Here is an 18,261-nt window from a genome sequence, read left to right as displayed (position 1 = left end):
ATGTTAAGGTTAACGACATCGAGTGCAATGTTCAGTTCTAGTCTTGTTAAGTTTCAATCTGATCTTCTTAGAACAAAGGTATCCCCTAACATGTTGTATTAAGTACAGCGTTCGATTCTAGTCTTGATCACTTATGTAGTGTTCTGAACACACCAGACAATGTTTTAATCACATGTTGAAGTTAACGACATCGAGTGCAGTGTTCGATTCAAGTCTTGTTATGTTTCTTTCGTAAACATGCATATCGCTGCACACTCTTGCCTGCGCGATGCGTGTTCGATAAAGCTATGCCTTGACAGAGGAGGAGGAGGAGGAGGGGGCGGAGGTGGTAGGGGAGGAGGAGGAGGAAGAGCAGGAGGTAGAGGAGTTGTCGTATAGTCTCCTTCAAGATAGTAGATGAGAGGTTAGGTTAGCGAATGCACTAATGTTTAATGATGATAGCTAACGGAATTTCAAATTATCCGTCACCACAATTCAAAGGGGTAGCAGCACGGTGCTCTGTTGATTAAAGATGGGATCTAGATAGAATTTCAAATTGCCGCCACCACATGTTCAATGTATGTAGCTAGAGATAGCAGCACGATGCTCTGTTGAATAAAGATGGTGGATGATAGCTAACGGAAGTTTTTTTCAAATTATCCGCCACCGCATGTTAAATGTATGTAGCTAAAGATAGCAGTACGATGCTTTGTTGATTAAAGATGACGGATGACAAGTAACAGAACTTTTCAAATTGCCCCCTACTACAGAGAGCAGCACGGCGCTCTGTAGATTAAAGATGACGGATGACAGCTGACGAAATTACCCGCATGATAGCAGCACAGTGCTCTATTGATTAAAGATGGCGGATGATAGCTGCCAAAAAAGCACGTGGCTTTGTTTACTAAGCAAGAGCACGTGGAATTTTTCAATTTGCCGCCACCACATTTCAAAGGTATCTAGCTAAAAATGGCAGCACGGTGCTCTCTTGATTAAAGATGGCGGATGACAGCTAACAGAACTTTTCAAATTGCTCGCTACTACAGAGATCAGCACGGCGCTCTGTGGATTAAAGATGGCGAATGACAGCTGACTAAATTACCCGCATGATAGCAGCACAGTGCTCTATTGATTAAAGATGGCGGATGACAGCTGTCAAAAAAGCACGTGGCTTTGTTTCCAAACAAGAGCACGTGGAATTTGCCGCCACCACATTTCAAAGGTATCTAGCTAAAGAGTACAGCACTGAGGTTTGTGATGCAAGATGGCGGATGACAGCTGTCAAAAAGCACGTGAGTTTGTAAGGCACGTGGAATTTGCCACCGGCACAAAGAGGGCAGCACGGTGCTCTCTGGCGGTTGACAGCTGTCAGAAAAGCACATGGGTTTGTTTCCAAACAAGAGCATGTAGAATTTACCACCACCACATTTCAAAGGTAAGTAGCTAAAGACGGCAGCACGGTGCTCTCTGGATTGAAGATGGCGGATGATAGCTGACAAAAAAGCGCATAGGTTTGTTTCCAAACAAGAGCATAAATAATTTTTCAAATTGTCGCCCCTACATTTCAAAGGTATCTAGCTAAAGAGTGCACCACTTAGGTTTGCGATGCAATATGGCGGATGACAGCTGTGACGTACCACATTTCAAAGGTAAGTAGCTAAAGAGGGCAGCACGGTGCTCTCTGGATTAAAGATGGCGTATGACAGCTGTCAAAAAAGCACGTGTCTTTGTTTCCAAACAAGAGCATAAAGAATTTCTCAAATTGCCCCCACTACATTTCAAAGGTATCTAGCTAAAGAGTGCAGCACTGAGGTTTGCGATGCAAGATGGCGGATGACAGCTATGACGTACTACATTTCGAAGGTAAGTAGCTGAAGAGGGCAGCACGGTGCTTTCTGGATTAAAGATGGCGGATGACAGCTGTCAAAAAAGCACGTGGCTTTGTTTCCAAACAAGAGCATAAAGAATTTCTCAAATTGCCGCCACTACATTTCAAAGGTATCTAGCTAAAGAGTGCAGCACTGAGGTTTGCGATGCAAGATGGCGGATGACAGCTGTGACGTACTACATTTCAAAGGTAAGTAGCTAAAGAGGGCACCACTGTGCTCTATGGATTAAAGATGGTGGATGACAGCTGTCAAAAAAGCACGTAGATTTGTTTATCTCACGCTAGTGAGGTTAAGTTGGTAGCACTAAGGTTTAGGCCCGCCAAGATGGCAGCACTGCCGATGACAGGTGACGAATTTGCAACTACTGCGATAAAGAGGGCAGCACGGTGCTCTGTAGTTGAAAGATGGCGGATATCAGCTGTCAAAAAACACGTGGATTTGTTTATCTCGCGCTAGTGAGGTTAAGTTGGTACCACTAAGGTTTAGGTCCGTCAGGATGGCAGCACTGAGGTTAGCGATGCGTTGTTGTCTGTCAAAAAGCACGTGGCTGTCAAAAAACACGTGGCTTTGTTTACCTCGCGCTAGTTAGTTTAAGTTGGCACTACTGAGGTTTAGGCCCGTCAAGATGGCAGCAGTGAGGTTAGCGATGCGTTGTTGTCTGTCAAAAAGCACGTGGCTGTCAAAAAACACGTGGCTTTGTTTACCTCGCGCTAGTTAGGTTAAGTTGGTACCACTGAGGTTTAGGCCCGTCAAGATGGCAGCAGTGAGGTTAGCGATGCGTTGTTGTCGATGACAGCTGTCAAAAAAGCACGTGGCTTTGTTTACAAATTCAAATCTCGCGCCAAAATTCAAATTTCCCGCCAAAATTCAAATTTCCCGCGGGAGGCAGAGGCCTCTCCCGAGAGCCGGAGGCGGTGGCGGAGGCGGCGCCCGAACTGTCCTATTATACTACTCACAAACATTTGGACAAATGTCATGAAATCAACCTTTCAAAATTAAATTGTCGCCGCATCTTTTTCATGTCAAAACATTGGACACTACAAGATCGAGTCCTTGCTTGAACCACTGAATTAACAGCTAGCAAGTAGCCCTTAATTCGAGCTGTCGAGCTCCACAAATGGGAAATCAAGCCTCTGCCCCCTTTATTCAATGTCGGCTCAGCCAGAGAGCGAAAGTCCCAGTCGTGGACAGTTTGCTGTCGGGCCTTGCTTGTTTTTCAATGGCATGTAAGATACAAGAACTGACGACAGTCAAAAAACATTTAAAATAACAGGTTTGACATTTATTAAAACTAGCACTCAAAATATACAAATTTAACAAAATTAACAAATAAATCTTGATATATTTTGTTCATAATTCTTCTCCACAAGTTGTCTGATATGTTTCACCTTCGTTCTCTACTCATGTCGAAGCTTAAATGTAACTGAAATATGCAATATATATCCATTAGCCCACACCTGGCTTGAATAAAGAAATAAAATTATGCTGGGAGAACCTCCTCTTAATAGTGGTTGGATTATTAAAAAATTTCAAGAAAATATAATAGCAATGAGCTTTCCATGGCTCGTAAATTATCCTATGCCATTCTAGGCTATCCTAGACTGTCCTAAGCTGTGGTATACTATCTTATGATATCATGATAGCGTCTACATTCACTAAAAGAAAGTTTACATTTTATGAAGAAATTAATTAATTGTGGAACAATTAACCTTCACAAATACCATCAGAAATATTATAACATTGTCGTCTTTCCCGTGGATAAATTCCATTAACATTATTACGTTTATCTAACGTGAGTTCCACTGAACTATGCTTTTAAATATTTTATTACATGAATTTACTGTAGCATGTTTATTCAAGACTTTATCACCATTAAATACATTCACAAGAATTGTTATTTCCACGAAACTTCTTCTAAACTGCTCCGAATAATATGTGACATTAATCAATTCACGTTATCTGACGCCTCAAAAAAAATGAAATTAACAATCTTTACAAATTTGGGGTACCTTGCCCTTACGATTGAAATATTACGCACTTATTCATTTTTGGCTGGTACCTTAACGTTACTTTAACGTAAATTTTAAATAAAACATATTAAAGGTTTTAACCATCTCAAAATAATTCATCACAAACAACGCTGGAAACAACCTGGGCCCAACAAGGTGCACACGTGGCCAGGTAAGAACCACATTTCAATAAATCACGTAAAAATGTAATTAACGACTACACTCACTCCACAATCACAAGAATGATACACGATTATTATTTACATATTATATTGCAATCGGATTCTGGAATTTGAATATTAAATTCTGATTTTTATTCTCTTACTCATGACGGTATCGGGTAAATATCACTCACGACCCTCACAGACACAGAAATGTGATTAAATATGGGCAGTCACTTATTCAGAAATAACAGAGTTCTCACAACGTTGATCATCAAGAATATCAGCGGTTCAATATTCAGGAGAATTGTCGACTACAACACGCACACAAATATAGGTTAAACATTAAGACCATCGAACCTGTGGTTCATGAGTCACGATATAATTATTATTACTTTTAAATCTTACTCACATCATTTAACACGTGCTCCAAAATTTGGAGAAGAAATGGTTCACTAGACACATACTTCCCAAATAAACTATATAACTAATCCCTCAGGATTCTGCCGTATTCCAGGCTCATATTCCACTTAATAGAGTACACATCAAACATTACACAATAAGAACAAGTAACATTTTTAACTCATGACCTATAACTTTTAGTTTAACCCGATCTACGATTTTATTATTATTATTGTTACGGGGAAGGTTAAAGAAGGTGCGGGGTGAATGGGTCCATCTACAATATCAAAATTAATTTAAAGTTGAACTGAAGGTTATATTTCTTCAAAAAACAACAACCTAACAAATTTTCACTTAGTGAACATAACAAGATGTCAGCTACAAAAGCAATCTTGAAACCAGACAAGAAAAATCCAAGATCAGTGAATTTTACAGATTCCAGGCTTCAAGACCCTAGTTTTACAATTCCGGAGATACCGGATTAAGTTCACAAAATTTTAATTAATTAAGGAATCATTAAGTCACGGGCAGAAATCCCCTAAATCAAGAGCACTTGCTCCCAAAATACGATATCCAGAGGCACTCGTTACTCTTACCAAATTCTGAAAAGGAGCTAATAGGCTCCCAGTTTTTTACAGCCCGCTCTATCCAATCTTACATCAAAATTGTTACACTCTCTGGCCTCACAAGGCACGAATTACAAATGGAAATTGCTTAATACGGGGATATCTAGTACCCAACCTACAGGGCCTTTGCGAAAAAGAATAGGTTAAATAAACGGCCTGAACACAAACTGAATGGAGGCGTACACTGCACTCCCAGATAATGAAAAATTAAAACCTACAGGGATCTCGGCCGATGAAATAGGGGCTAATCCCAAGCTAATTGAGGTGGTGCGCATGGAAATAACTGTAATACATGACAAAAAAGATTGCAAACTCGCAGACACCTCAAACCAAAATGAAGGGGAGCTCGAGAGGGTAACTCACTCTCTATCCCCGATTTACAATAAAAGATTTTATGTTTTTACATTAGTAGCCGAAAGAAAAGTTACAGTTTAGAAAAGTAGGTTACATAGTTAAAGATTCGGATCTTTCCCTCAGATAAAGTAGTGGAGAGAGCAAGAAAGATAGAATTCTATGTGGCCATTAGCTTAATAGATGTTCTGGCTGCCGATGAAAGAGGCGCCCCGCCTCCTGCCTTAACACATGCACTTATAAAGACGACGATCAATTGGCAGGGAAACACGAAAAGCCGCAACTTATATACCCTCAGGGAAGTTTCGAGAGAATTCAAGACTAATCCAGACCCGCCCTCTAAAATTGTATTGGTGAATTCAAAGTGAACAAGAAATGCGGAACTGGTTGAAAATTAATTACAAAAATTTATGATTGGCTAGATTCAAACCTGGCGGATAGTAAAAGACGTGTTGCCAACCCAAAAGTACATGAACAAAGAGTAAGTTATGGACAACCTAGAAATACAAAACTTCTTTAAGTTATAAGTTCTTTCACCTTGCGCCAGTGTGCATGATCACAGTTTTTTCGTAGCGTCATTTGTGGAAAAATGTCCAAACTTCTTGTTATATAGCAAAACAAAACCAGGATAAATTCAATCAGTTTAGGAAACTACACAGTAACAAAATTACTTAATATTTCAGTAGTGACATCTTCTGATTAAAGTTCTAAGTTCGTGTTGTATCAGTTTCCACTTTTGTTCGATAGAGGAGTTTCTTAAGGCGCTGATTTTGAATGAGCGGAGTAGGGGTTTACTTCCCGGTACAGACCTCCCACCAAAATGTCCTTCCTAGGGGGTGATACCGAAGAATTTAGAGAAAACATTTCCAGTTGAAAACAAATTTCTAAGCCTTTTTTCGAAAGTAGATTTGTAGAATTTTTTTTTAAATCCAGGTTTAGAGTGTACTTGTGGTTGTAGAAAGTTAAATATACGTTGATAGGTTTGACAGCAAGTCCTGCCGCCGCTTCCGATACCCAGGTGAAGTCGCCCGGACCCCCCAAGTACGTTCAGATACACCTCTCCGTTACTATGAGAGGGGTAGTCGTAGTGATGTTCGCCGCAAATGAGATGTATATTTGCAGTCCCCAGATGAATTGGTGGTAGGAGCACCGCACTTCAGCCTTTGCCTGGAAGATAGGCTCTGGCGCGCCATTCAGAAGGAGTCCTTACTAGAGCGAAGTGGGCCCTTTCTCCTCTCTGGTGTCCCTCACAAGATGTTACAGTACGGCGGCAGACAGCTGAAGGGGCACTGGAACAGTAAGATCTTGGCGACAGAGAAGTGTTGTTTGAGACTTGAGAGTACGATATTTATTGGTGATGCAGAGGGCGGGTGGCGTGGAAGGTGAGTGTGTGCCAACAGTGCGTGGATGCAGGAGACGGGGTCTTGGTAACGGCCACCAGGGATTTGACAGCCGGAAAAAACAGAGGGGAAGATCGTACATACAGGTCATATACCAAATTTAATAACACAATTGTGGCAGAAGGCCTCGAATTAAGAAAACATAACCGTCAAACTGCTGCTAAATATTGATGGCAAAAGTAAACAATGAAATTACACAGGTTTCACCTGAGAGAGGTGAACCCTAAAGATTCTCTCTGTGGCTGGATTACTGACCAATAATGTTACTGGTGTCAAAAAAATCGAATATAACGCACGGCCCATGAAATTTGGGGGCAAGCTTGCCCGCAGGAACAAAATTCCTAACCATGACTTGATCTCCAACTTTTAAATTTGCCTCCGTCCACGATCATATCTTTCCCTAACCTTTTCGTGGGACACTTTAAGATTGGCCTTAGCCTTCTACCATAGATCTCTAATATTATCGGGATCTATTATCTCTGGTAAAATATCATTAAGTGACCAAAGGTTAGAGAGCGGCGTGTTAGGAACAAATTTAAACACAAGAGAAGTTGGGGTAAACATATGAGACTCATGTACCGTCGAATTTAGAGCGAACGCCAACCAATGCTGGGAAGTATTCCACCTGGAATGATCTTCATGATGAAATGCAATTAGAGCAGATCTAAGGTTACGATTAACCCGCTCAGCCAGAGATGGTTGAGGATAATAAGCCGAGGTAGTTACATGTGATATAGACAGATCAAAACATAATTTACGGAATAAGTTGGATGTGAATGCCTTAGCATTATCGGAAACAATATATTGACAGGGGTCAAAAGACGCAAATATGGTGGGTTGAGCGGTTGCCAGCTTAGTCAGAAATAACCAGGAAAATCTAGTGAAACCATCTACACATACCAGAATGAATTTATTGGCGTTCCCCTTTGATTGGGGTAAGGGTCCGCCGGAGTCTATATGTAGGTGCTCCATGGGGCGCGACGCTTGGTGAGATGACAATAGACCTAGCTTAGTTGAAAAGGTGGGTTTACTGAGCAAAACAAGATTTACAAGCTCTTACCAATTCTCGAATTTTGCCGTTCATACCTTTCCAAATGAACATCTCTCGGATCTTTTCCCGAGTTTTTAAAACGCCTAGATGCCCCCCTAATGGGGTCTACTGATAGTATTTTAAGATCATAGGCACAAGCACAGCTGGAACCACAACTTTTATCTTTTGATCATGCCTCGACGGGCAACACAAAACCCCGTTCCTCAATACATAAGGGATGACATGTTCCCCAGAAGAAAGTGTTTCAGTAATAGGGGCCAGCACAGGATCTTCACGTTGATATTTTTCAATCTCCAGAAACAATATGGGGGTATCAGTTAGAATGGCATTAATACCCGAAGGTGTGGAAGTGGGAAGAGAAGAACTATCTTCCTGTTCGGTGGTCTCCACATCATGAGAAAACATGCGGCTTAGTCCATCCGCAACAACATTTTCAGATCCCTGATATGTCTCACATCAAACTGGAATGCAGAAATCCTGATGGCCCAGCGGGCTATACGACCAGTACGACGCGGCCTATCTAACACCCAACTTAAGGCTTGGTTATCAGTTTCCAGGTCGAACTTGACATGTTCCAGATAGAGTCGGAACTTTTCTAGTGCAAATAAAACTGCCAAACCCTCGAGTTCATAGATGGAATATTTGACCTCTTGGCCGATAATGTCCTAGACGCATAGGCGATGGGTCGCCTTCCGAGTTCAGTTTCCTGAAGAAGCACAGCAGCCACCGCCGATGACGAGGCGTCGGTTTGAACAATGAATTTCTTCGAAATATCAGGCATAACAACGACAGGGCGTTGCAGAGAGCTAATTTAAGATCTTGAAAAGCAGCTTGTTGAGACGCCACCCATTCGAATTTGACGCCTTTCCTACGGAGTAAGTTCAGGGGTGCCCCTCTGTTAGCGAAGTTAGGAATAAATTTCCTGAAGAAATTCGCATGCCGATGAACCTGGCAATACCTTTGATGTCCTTAGAGAGTTTGAAATCACGGATGGCTTGTGTTCTAGAATGATCAATAGAAACCCCATCGGCGACACAATATGCCCTAGGAATGACATAGAAGGATTAGCAAAAGCTAGCTTGGACAACTTGACAGTCAACCCGGCCTTACGAAGGCGATTGAGTACCTCCTTTAGATGATCTACGTGTTCTTCAAAGGTCTCGGAAAATATGACGACATCATCAAGATAGTGATACAGGTATTCAAATTTGATGTCGGAGAAGACCCCATCTAGCACTCTAGTGAGCACAGCTGCCCCCGTGGGGAGCCCGAAAGGCCACGCGGTTGTACTCATACAAGTTCCAATCCGTGGCAAAAGCTGTTAGATATTTCCATTCTTCAGCTGGAGGGATCTGATTGTACGCCTGACTAAGGTCCAGGATAGTAAAGAACTTGGCTTTCCGAAACTATGAAAAAAAGAGTGAAGATCAGGAAGGGGCACAGATTGTAACACTACCTTACGATTTGAAGCCCTATAATCAATTACAGGCCTGAGGCCAACTTGGAGTTTCGGCACCAGAAAAATAGGCGATGAATACGCTGACTTAGAGGGTCGAATAATACCGTCTTTTAGCATTTGGTCGATGATCTCTTTAAGAGCCTTCATTTTAGGAGGAGACAGCCTATAAGGTGGAAGTCTAACGGGAATCGAATCCGTACTCACTCTTGTATTCTATAAGGTCATTAACACCAAGGGTATTGGAAAATACATCAGGAAAGGACTGACACAATTTACGCATACTTTCGGCCTGCTCCCCAGGTAGATGTCTAAGGTCTAACAACATCTCATCCTGGGTAGGTTAAACAGATGAACATGATACAGAATCACATTTTGGCAACGGAATATTACAATCATTAGCAAATTTGAAGGTGCACGACTTGCTCTGAATGTCGAGAACCAGACCGGTATAAGACATGAAACCAGCTCCCAAAATTACAGGGCAAGACAATTGTTTGGCACAAACAATTTTATTTTCCCGGTGAATTTAGAAATACGAATTTTGGCAAAGATGAAACCTAAAATGTCTAATGGAGAGGAATTAGCCGAAACGCATTGGACTGAAGACGAACAATAATCAGAAAACTTAAAAATAGTCTTTAATTTAGAATACCATTCAGCCGAAATTTTAGAACACACGCTCCCTGAGTCTAATAGATCAGTGACAGGTTCACTACTCAATTCAATCTTAAGAAATGGTACAAGTGCGGGGGACTCCGCAGCAATTCTGAGGCATTCTTTCGGGCCTTCGAACGATAGATTAGAAGAACTTTTATCCTTACCAGAGCTTTCGCTGGGTTTAACAGGGGCTGAGCCTCGGGAAGGTGAACATGCGGGCTCAGCCGATAACACCAGTCACTTTCTACTATTGGAGGTCGCGGAGGTTGCACCAGAAGTTGAGCAGAAGAGGTGCTATTGGCATTAGGGTAATTCTTCGCTAGGTAAGTAAACGCGCCACATTTGAAATATCCTTGTGATGACCCCACTCCATTTGTGTCCCACTCGATTTTATCATTGGGCACTTGTTACGCAGATGTTCCGTTGACCCACAAGCATAGCATTTTCGGGTGGTGAAAGTTCGGCGAGGATGGGGCCGAAAACACTAGAAGATGGAGGGGGCTCCTTAACGACTCGTAAGGTGTCGGCATACCTTACACCTTACGCCATAACCTCTAATTCTGAAAAGGTTTGAGAGCGCGACGCTAAACACAAATACGACCTATAGGGCGGGGAAATACCTTCAGTAATCGTCAGCAAAATTTGATCTTCAAGGAAATGAGGAACGAATACCCTGGTGTAAAACTTAATATCTTGGATGAAGTCTGCAAGATTTTCATCCAGTCGCTGTACACTGAAATAGTACTTTTGGATTAACGATGACATGGCTCGAGCCGGAATGAAGTTAGCCAGCAGATGAGCGTGGATGTCTTCTATGGAAGATCGCTCAGTTATTGCTTTAACAATTTTGTCCGAGAGGACGCCTATAGAGTAAGGGTAAATAATTTGAAGAATTTAGAAATGAGGGAGAGAAAACACTAAAGAGTGATCTTGAAATTCAACAAGGAACCTGAGAAATGAAATTACTTCGTTAGTGGAATTTACTGAAAATTTAGCGTTTCCCCTAAGCAACATAGCCAATGACTGAGTCAGACTACTAAACCCAGGTAACATAATAGGTAACGGCCTGGAAGGTTTAGAAGTCTCTAACACCGCATTATTTAAAAAGAACGGTGGAATTTGTGTACGACGATCAGACTCATTTCCTAATGGGGCAGAAGTTTGTGAAGTTGCCACAGATTTTCTGCTTTCTACAACTTTGGAAGAATCCTCCTCAGCAGGCAAATTGATTAAAGGGGCTTGATCGGTTTTGGGAGCAGCTGCCCCAGTCAACAATTGATTAACTCTATTTGACAATCCTGATAGATGGTCAACTAAATTACTAGCCTCTTTATCATGATCTTCTTTTAATTTGATAGACAATAGGTCCCTAACCCTATTATAAAAATGAAACAATTTTGCCTGTACTCTTTTAAGCTGATTAGCAGATAGATCGCTTACTTCAAAAAACTTACTACAGATGCTAACTCGGTGGTGTTGCCCGTGATAGTGGAGAGAGCCTCATCAATTTCCTACTCCCCCAAAATTGGTATACCAACTGGTAATTCTAAGGAATCTTTAAGTTTGGCAGTATCTGCCGCAACCGTGCCCCCAGATTGAACATTTATAATGAGTAACTCATAAATCAATTCCTCCTTGCGCAAGTACCCGGGATGGAGGATTCGAGAGGGCCAAACATGATGATAGAAAACTCACAAATTTAGAAATTTTCCAGCTACCGAGAAAATACTTGGACTTCGTCGTGGATCCTATGTTTAGCCGTCAAAAGGGGCTTATTTTAGACCCATTCAACCACGCTCTGCTACCAATTGTTATGGGGATACCCGTGGAGCAGAAACAGGTTAAAGCAGGTGCCGGGGTGAATGGGTCTATCTACAATATCAAAATTAACTTAAAGTTGAACTGAAGGTTATATTTGTTAAAAAAACTTAAAAATTTTCACTTAGTGAACCTAACAACATGTCAGGTAAAAAGCAATCTTGAAACCAGACTAGAAAAATTCAAGATCAGTGAATTTTACAGATTCCAGGCTTCAAGACCCTAGTTTTACAATTCCAGAGATACCGGATCCAGTTTACAAAACTTTAATTAAAAATAATGAAACATTAAGTCATTGGCTGAAATCCCCTAAATCAAGAGCACTTGCTCCCAAAATACAATATCCAGAGGCACTCGTTACTCTTGCCGAATTCTGAAAAGGAGCTAATAGGCTCCCAGTTTACATCAAAATTGTTACACTCTCTGGCCTCACAAGGCAAGAATTACAAACGGAAATTGCTTAATACGGGGGTATCTAGTACCCAACCTACAGGGCCTTTGCGAAAACTATCAGGTTAAATAAACGGCCCGAACACGAACTGACTGGAGGCGTACACTGCGCTCCAAGATAATGAAAAATTAAAACCTACAGGGATCTCGGCCGACGAAACAGGGGCATATCCCAAGCTAATTGAGGTGGCGCGCATGGAAACAACTGTAAAACATGACAAAAAAGGGTTGCAAAATCGCAGACACCTCAAACCAAGATGAAGGGGAGCTCGAGAGGGTAACTCACTCTCTACCCCGATTTACAATTAAAGATTTTATGAAGTTTTTACATTAGCCGCAAGAAAAGATACATTTTAGAAAAGTAGGTTACATAGTTAAAGATTCGGATCTTTCCCTCAGATAAAGTAGTGGAGAGAGCAAGAAAGATAGAATTCTATGTGGCCATTAGCTTAATAGATGTTCTGGCTGCCGATGAAAGAGGCGCCCCGCCTCCTGCCTTAACACATGCACTTATAAAGACGACGATCAATTGGCAGGGAAACACGAAAAGCCGCAACTTATATACCCTCAGGGAAGTTTCGAGAGAATTCAAGACTAATCCAGACCCGCCCTCTAAAATTGTATTGGTGAATTCAAAGTGAACAAGAAATGCGGAACTGGTTGAAAATTAATTACAAAAATTTATGATTGGCTAGATTCAAACCTGGCGGATAGTAAAAGACGTGTTGCCAACCCAAAAGTAAATGAACAAAGAGTAAGTTATGGACAACCTAGAAATACAAAACTTCTTTAAGTTATAAGTTCTTTCACCTTGCACCAGTGTGCATGATCAGAGTTTTTTCGTAGCGTCATTTGTGGAAAAATGTCCAAACTTCTTGTTATATAGCAAAACAAAACCAGGATAAATTCAATCAGTTTAGGAAACTACACAGTAACAAAATTACTTAATATTTCAGTAGTGACATCTTCTGATTAAAGTTCTAAGTCCGTGTTGTATCAGTTTCCACTTTTGTTCGATAGAGGAGTTTCTTAAGACGCTGATTTTGAATGAGAGGTGTAGGGGTGTACCTCCCGGTACAATTATTATTATTATTATTATTATTATTATTATTATTATTATTATTATTATTATTATTATTATTATTATTATTATTATTATTATTATTATTGCTGGATATCACTTTCACAAAAATCTGAATTCGACACTGAATTTGATGACACTAACCCGCATAAAATCCAATGAAAAACGTGAGATGAAATTTTCTCTGAAATTCAACATGTTAAATGTGACGTAATTTTGTCCCACACAAGTTCAAACATTTGAAAATATTCTCAAAAACAATCATATCTTATCGATGAGGTCCATTATATAGCACTCTGAGCTGTCGGAGGGACATTCAGAATCATGTTAGAAGATACACACAGTCTAACTACACTAATAGAGTCCAACAAATCGATACACTCACAACGTAACAACACTACCATTTCCCATTGGAAAGAAGAATGGAAATTTTGTCAAAATTTTCTAATCTAATAGAAATACTACCATTAATGATTAAGTAAGTATTATTTCTACAAAGATCCCATTTCCACATACAATAAAGTGTTCCTTGTAGTCCAAATTTGAAGGGGACATTAGCTAATACCAAAAAGTTTAGGGACACCCGTATATTTCAGACTTGAACAGAGTGTCTCTATAAGAAGACACGACTGTGTTGGAATAAGCTTGTAACATATCACCCTTAATGAAAGAATGATAACATCCCATTTCCACATACAATAAAGTGTTCCTTGTAGTCCAAATTTGAAGGGGACATTAGCTAATACCAAAAAGTTTAGGGACACCCGTATATTTCAGACTTGAACAGAGTGTACCTATACTTATAATATATTTTAAGTACAACTGATATCAAGTACATTAATATCATGTTTGGCTGAAAATTTGGAGATTGTAACTCAAATAGTTCATGAATAATGAACTTTTTTGTCTTTTATGACCACCCAAAATTGACCATGATACTGAAGAAACAAATAATACAATTAAATGGTATTAAATTTCTGATGAAAGTGGATCTCTCCGTCGGTGACTGAATCTGCTCACATGGTGATCTGCTTACATGGCAATCTGCTTCCAGTCGCTATCTCCCCCATGTTAGATAATGCCTACACCTTAGTTCTTCATGCTGGCAGCAAAGTCGATATTCATAGTCCTGTAGATTGCTGCTTCGGACGATGGGTGAAACATCCTGGCGAAGATTATCGAACAAGTAGAGGTCCTCTTCTCCCTTGACTGGATAAGAGCTGAAACTAACACAAAAACTTTAGACTGTGTTCTAACACACAACCACATGGAAAATATCGAAGAACAGTAGGTAACTTAGTTCTCGAAAATCTGCTTCCTCGATGACTGCCAGAAGAGATAAGAGAGCGTTTTTTCCTAAAACACAGGTATTTAAGCATTTACACCAGGTGGGTATGTCTCTATGTCGTCTCATAATTGGACATCGTACTTTCACCGGATAGGTTCTCATAATTCTATATATTACTGTCTCCAGAACATTCCACACGCGCTGCTAATCAGAGCAGCCTTGAACGTTTCCCAGTAGGTCACATGACTCAGCTGCCCGATCGATTGAGAAATCAATACTGTGCTCCCCGCCTGTCCAACCCGGTACTCTATAAGAAGACACGACTGTGTTGGCATAAACTTGTAACATATCACCCTTAATGAAAGAATGATAACATCCCATTTCCACATACAATAAAGTGTTCCTTGTAGTCCAAATTTGAAGGGGACATTAGCTAATACCAAAAAGTTTAGGGACACCCGTATATTTCAGACTTGAACAGAGTGTCCCTATACTTATAATTTATTTTAAGTACAACTGATATCAAGTACTTTAATATCATGTTTGGCTGAAAATTTTGAGATTGTAACTCAAATAGTTCATGAATAATGAACTTTTTTGTCTTTTATGACCACCCAAAATTGACCATGATACTGAAGAAACAAATAATACAATAAAAAAGCTATCCAACAATGCATACTGATTTTTAAGTAGTTACTAGGCGATAACAACACCTTTAAAATGACCCCTGTTAGAATGTGTTAAAGGAGTTCTTACTCATTTTGCCATCATTTTAGTAAAATTTTAAACCAGGAAATAAATGAACAAACAGTCAGGTTCCAAACTTCACAAAGGTATGAACACCTGTGAGCTGGTGATTGCGCGCGCAGTTAGCCCCCCAACCACTGCAACACAAGGAATCAATCCGTTAATACGTCATCGTGTTAACTGCCTCCGTTCAAAAGTTGCAGCAATTCAAATGTCAGTGCTATGAGGCCTAAAATTTACAGGAATTGAAATTTCACTAAAATAATGGCAAAATAAGTAAGAACTCCTTTAACACCTTCTATCAGGGGTCATTTGAAAGGTGTTGCTATCAGCTAGCATCCACGTAACAACCATTATGCAACGGTGGATGGCTTTTTAATTGTATTATTTTGTTTCTTCAAAATCAAGGTCAATTTTGAGTGGCCATAAAATACAAAAAATGCATAACTCATGAACTATTTGAGTTACAGTCTTCAAATTTTCAACCAAGCATGATATTAGAGTACTTTATATATGTTGTACTGGCGGGCTGAGTGGCTTAGACGGTTAAGGCGCTGGCCTTTTAAACCCAACTTGGCAGGTTCGATCCTGGCTCAGTCCGGTGGTATTTGAAGGTGCTCAAATACGACAGCCTCGTGTCGGTAGATTTACTGGCACGTAAAAAGAACTCCTGCGGGACTAAATTCCGGCACCTCGGCGTCTCCGAAAACCGTAAAAGTAGTTAGTGGGACGTAAAGCAAATATTATTATTATTATTATTATTATTATTGTTATTATTATTATTGTTATTATTATTATTATTATTATTATTATTATTATTATTATTATTATTATTATTATTATTATTATTATTATTATTATTATTATTATTATTATTATTATTATTATTATTATTATTATTATTATTATTATTATATGTTTACTTAAATTAAATCGTAAATTTAAAAGTATAGGTACACTGTTCGAGTCTGAAATATATGGGTGTCCCAAAACTTTTTGGCAACACTATTATAAGAGCAGTTAAAGAGATCGGTGGAGCACAGTTGGCTCCTGTGTTAAACAAATCACCCCCACTTGCCTCCCAGGTAAGTTGAAGCTTTAAGCCCATTTGGCTAATATATGATGTTATTAAAAGTCTAAATTTAGCGGTTATCAAAATGCATTCCTGGACTATTCTAATTAGAATGTGGATTTCAGTGCTTTAATTCTAGGATTGGGTTATCTAATAATAATAATAATAATCATAATAATAATAATAATGTTATTTGCTTTACGTCCCACTAACTACTTCTACAGTTTTCGGAGACGCCGAGGAGCCGGAATTTTTTCCCGCAGGAGTTCTTTTACGTGCCAGTAAATCTACCGACACAAGGCTGACGTATTTGAGCACCTTCAAATACCACCGGACTGAGCCGGGGTAGAACCTGCCAAGTTGGGGTCAGAAGGCCAGCGCCTCAACCGTCCGAGCCACTCAGCCCGGCAGGATTGGTTTTTTCATACGTCGGTTAAGAAGACCGTCTTATTCCTCTTTTATTGTAAAGACAACTGCATTTTAAGCACCTTCCAAAATAAGCTAAATGTAGCCTAATATCTTTAAAAACATAGCGCCCGTGGATTTTGGATTTTGAATAACACAAATAGTACATCCATACCACCAAGACAAATTTTATCGAAGTTAATGTCAGTTTTAAGTCTGTAGATGGAAAGAAGAATGTTTTCTTTTCTTGATGGACTCAGTTTATATATGTTCAATTAGTTTTACCTGGAGACACATCGTACGGGATATATTTAACTGGGGACGCAGTTTTCGGGATATTTTCCTGGGGACGCTACTTACCTGAAATTTTTACTTGCGGACACAACTTATGGTCTCCAAAAATGAGAACATTTGAAATTTGCATGGGCAGATCTGGAGGAAAACAATGGAAGTCAGGTGTGCATGGCCCGGGAGGCTACAGTGAAGATTACGTCCGAGCCGACCAGGAATCAACTAGGGTGTACCAGGTAGGTTACTTCCTTTACCGTCCCTATTAATGTTCCACTCCTTTTCTTTTTACAGATCCAGTTCATCTTAATCGCCGTGCACACGTCGCAGATTTTGTTCAGTAACTCCTGTGGATATCCCTTCTGGATTGCCTTCGCTCTTGTTACACAAACCACTTTCGTGTCCATGATGTTCCTCGACTTCTATATAAAATCCTACATCAAGAAGAAGGCAAAGTGATGAAATATATTCAACAAGAGAATAAGTATCAAAACATTATTCTCCAGTCTTCTTCCTTCATATCCACCCAAAGAAATGAAAACATAAACCTCTGTGAAACTCCATTTATCTTTGAAGCCTACCGCAACTCAAAAATGTATTTACCAATGTTACTCTGTAAAATATTTACAGGAGGAACATAAATGACTCTTACTACAAAGGCATTGTATCTTAATTATCTTATTTCATACCGTAGTTTTAATTCTTAGACGCACTTTGTTTTAACAAGTAATCATTGTCGTATGCTAATACAATGTATAATGTAGTGTTTTTGGAATGTGAAATACATAATTAAACAGTTTTCAATCCATTTATTTTTGTATTTATATTTTAAATGCAAAATGCTTCACATCATTCACAAATTCACAAGAAGTTATTTCAGAGTATTAATTTACAAACCAATGTGTAACGTGTTTTATTCCAATATATGAGTACGAATGAATATTCAGTTGACAATAAGCGAATATCACAAATTGCATATTTTTCTACGAAAAGCTATTACGGGGATGTGTCGGATACGATCGCAAGAATTTTCAGAATACAGTACGTCTACCTAACTCTTGTAGCAGTCGGGTGTGAAACGAGAGAATTTATTGATTGAGACATGAATTTAATTTCAAATATTGTCAT

The 18,261-nt window shown here is 39.7% G+C and overlaps 1 protein-coding gene across 1 annotated transcript in view; it reads left to right on the top strand.

Annotated features, from left to right (window-relative positions):
• Window positions 1–17,937, top strand: part of LOC136877733 (very long chain fatty acid elongase 7) — a 192,445-nt gene extending 174,508 nt beyond the window's left edge. Inside the window, exon 8 of the mRNA XM_067151946.2 lies at window positions 17,428–17,937. Within this exon, the coding sequence (XP_067008047.2) occupies window positions 17,428–17,592 (165 nt within the window). The 3' untranslated portion in view covers window positions 17,593–17,937. The remainder of the gene's footprint in view (window positions 1–17,427) is intronic.
• The last annotated feature ends 324 nt before the right edge of the window (window positions 17,938–18,261 follow it).

Source organism: Anabrus simplex, chromosome 1, assembly GCF_040414725.1.
Source record: "Anabrus simplex isolate iqAnaSimp1 chromosome 1, ASM4041472v1, whole genome shotgun sequence".
Taxonomy (NCBI): Eukaryota; Metazoa; Arthropoda; class Insecta; order Orthoptera; family Tettigoniidae; genus Anabrus; species Anabrus simplex.
Note: the sequence above shows the minus strand (reverse complement) of the source record. Positions and strands in the feature narration are given on the sequence as shown.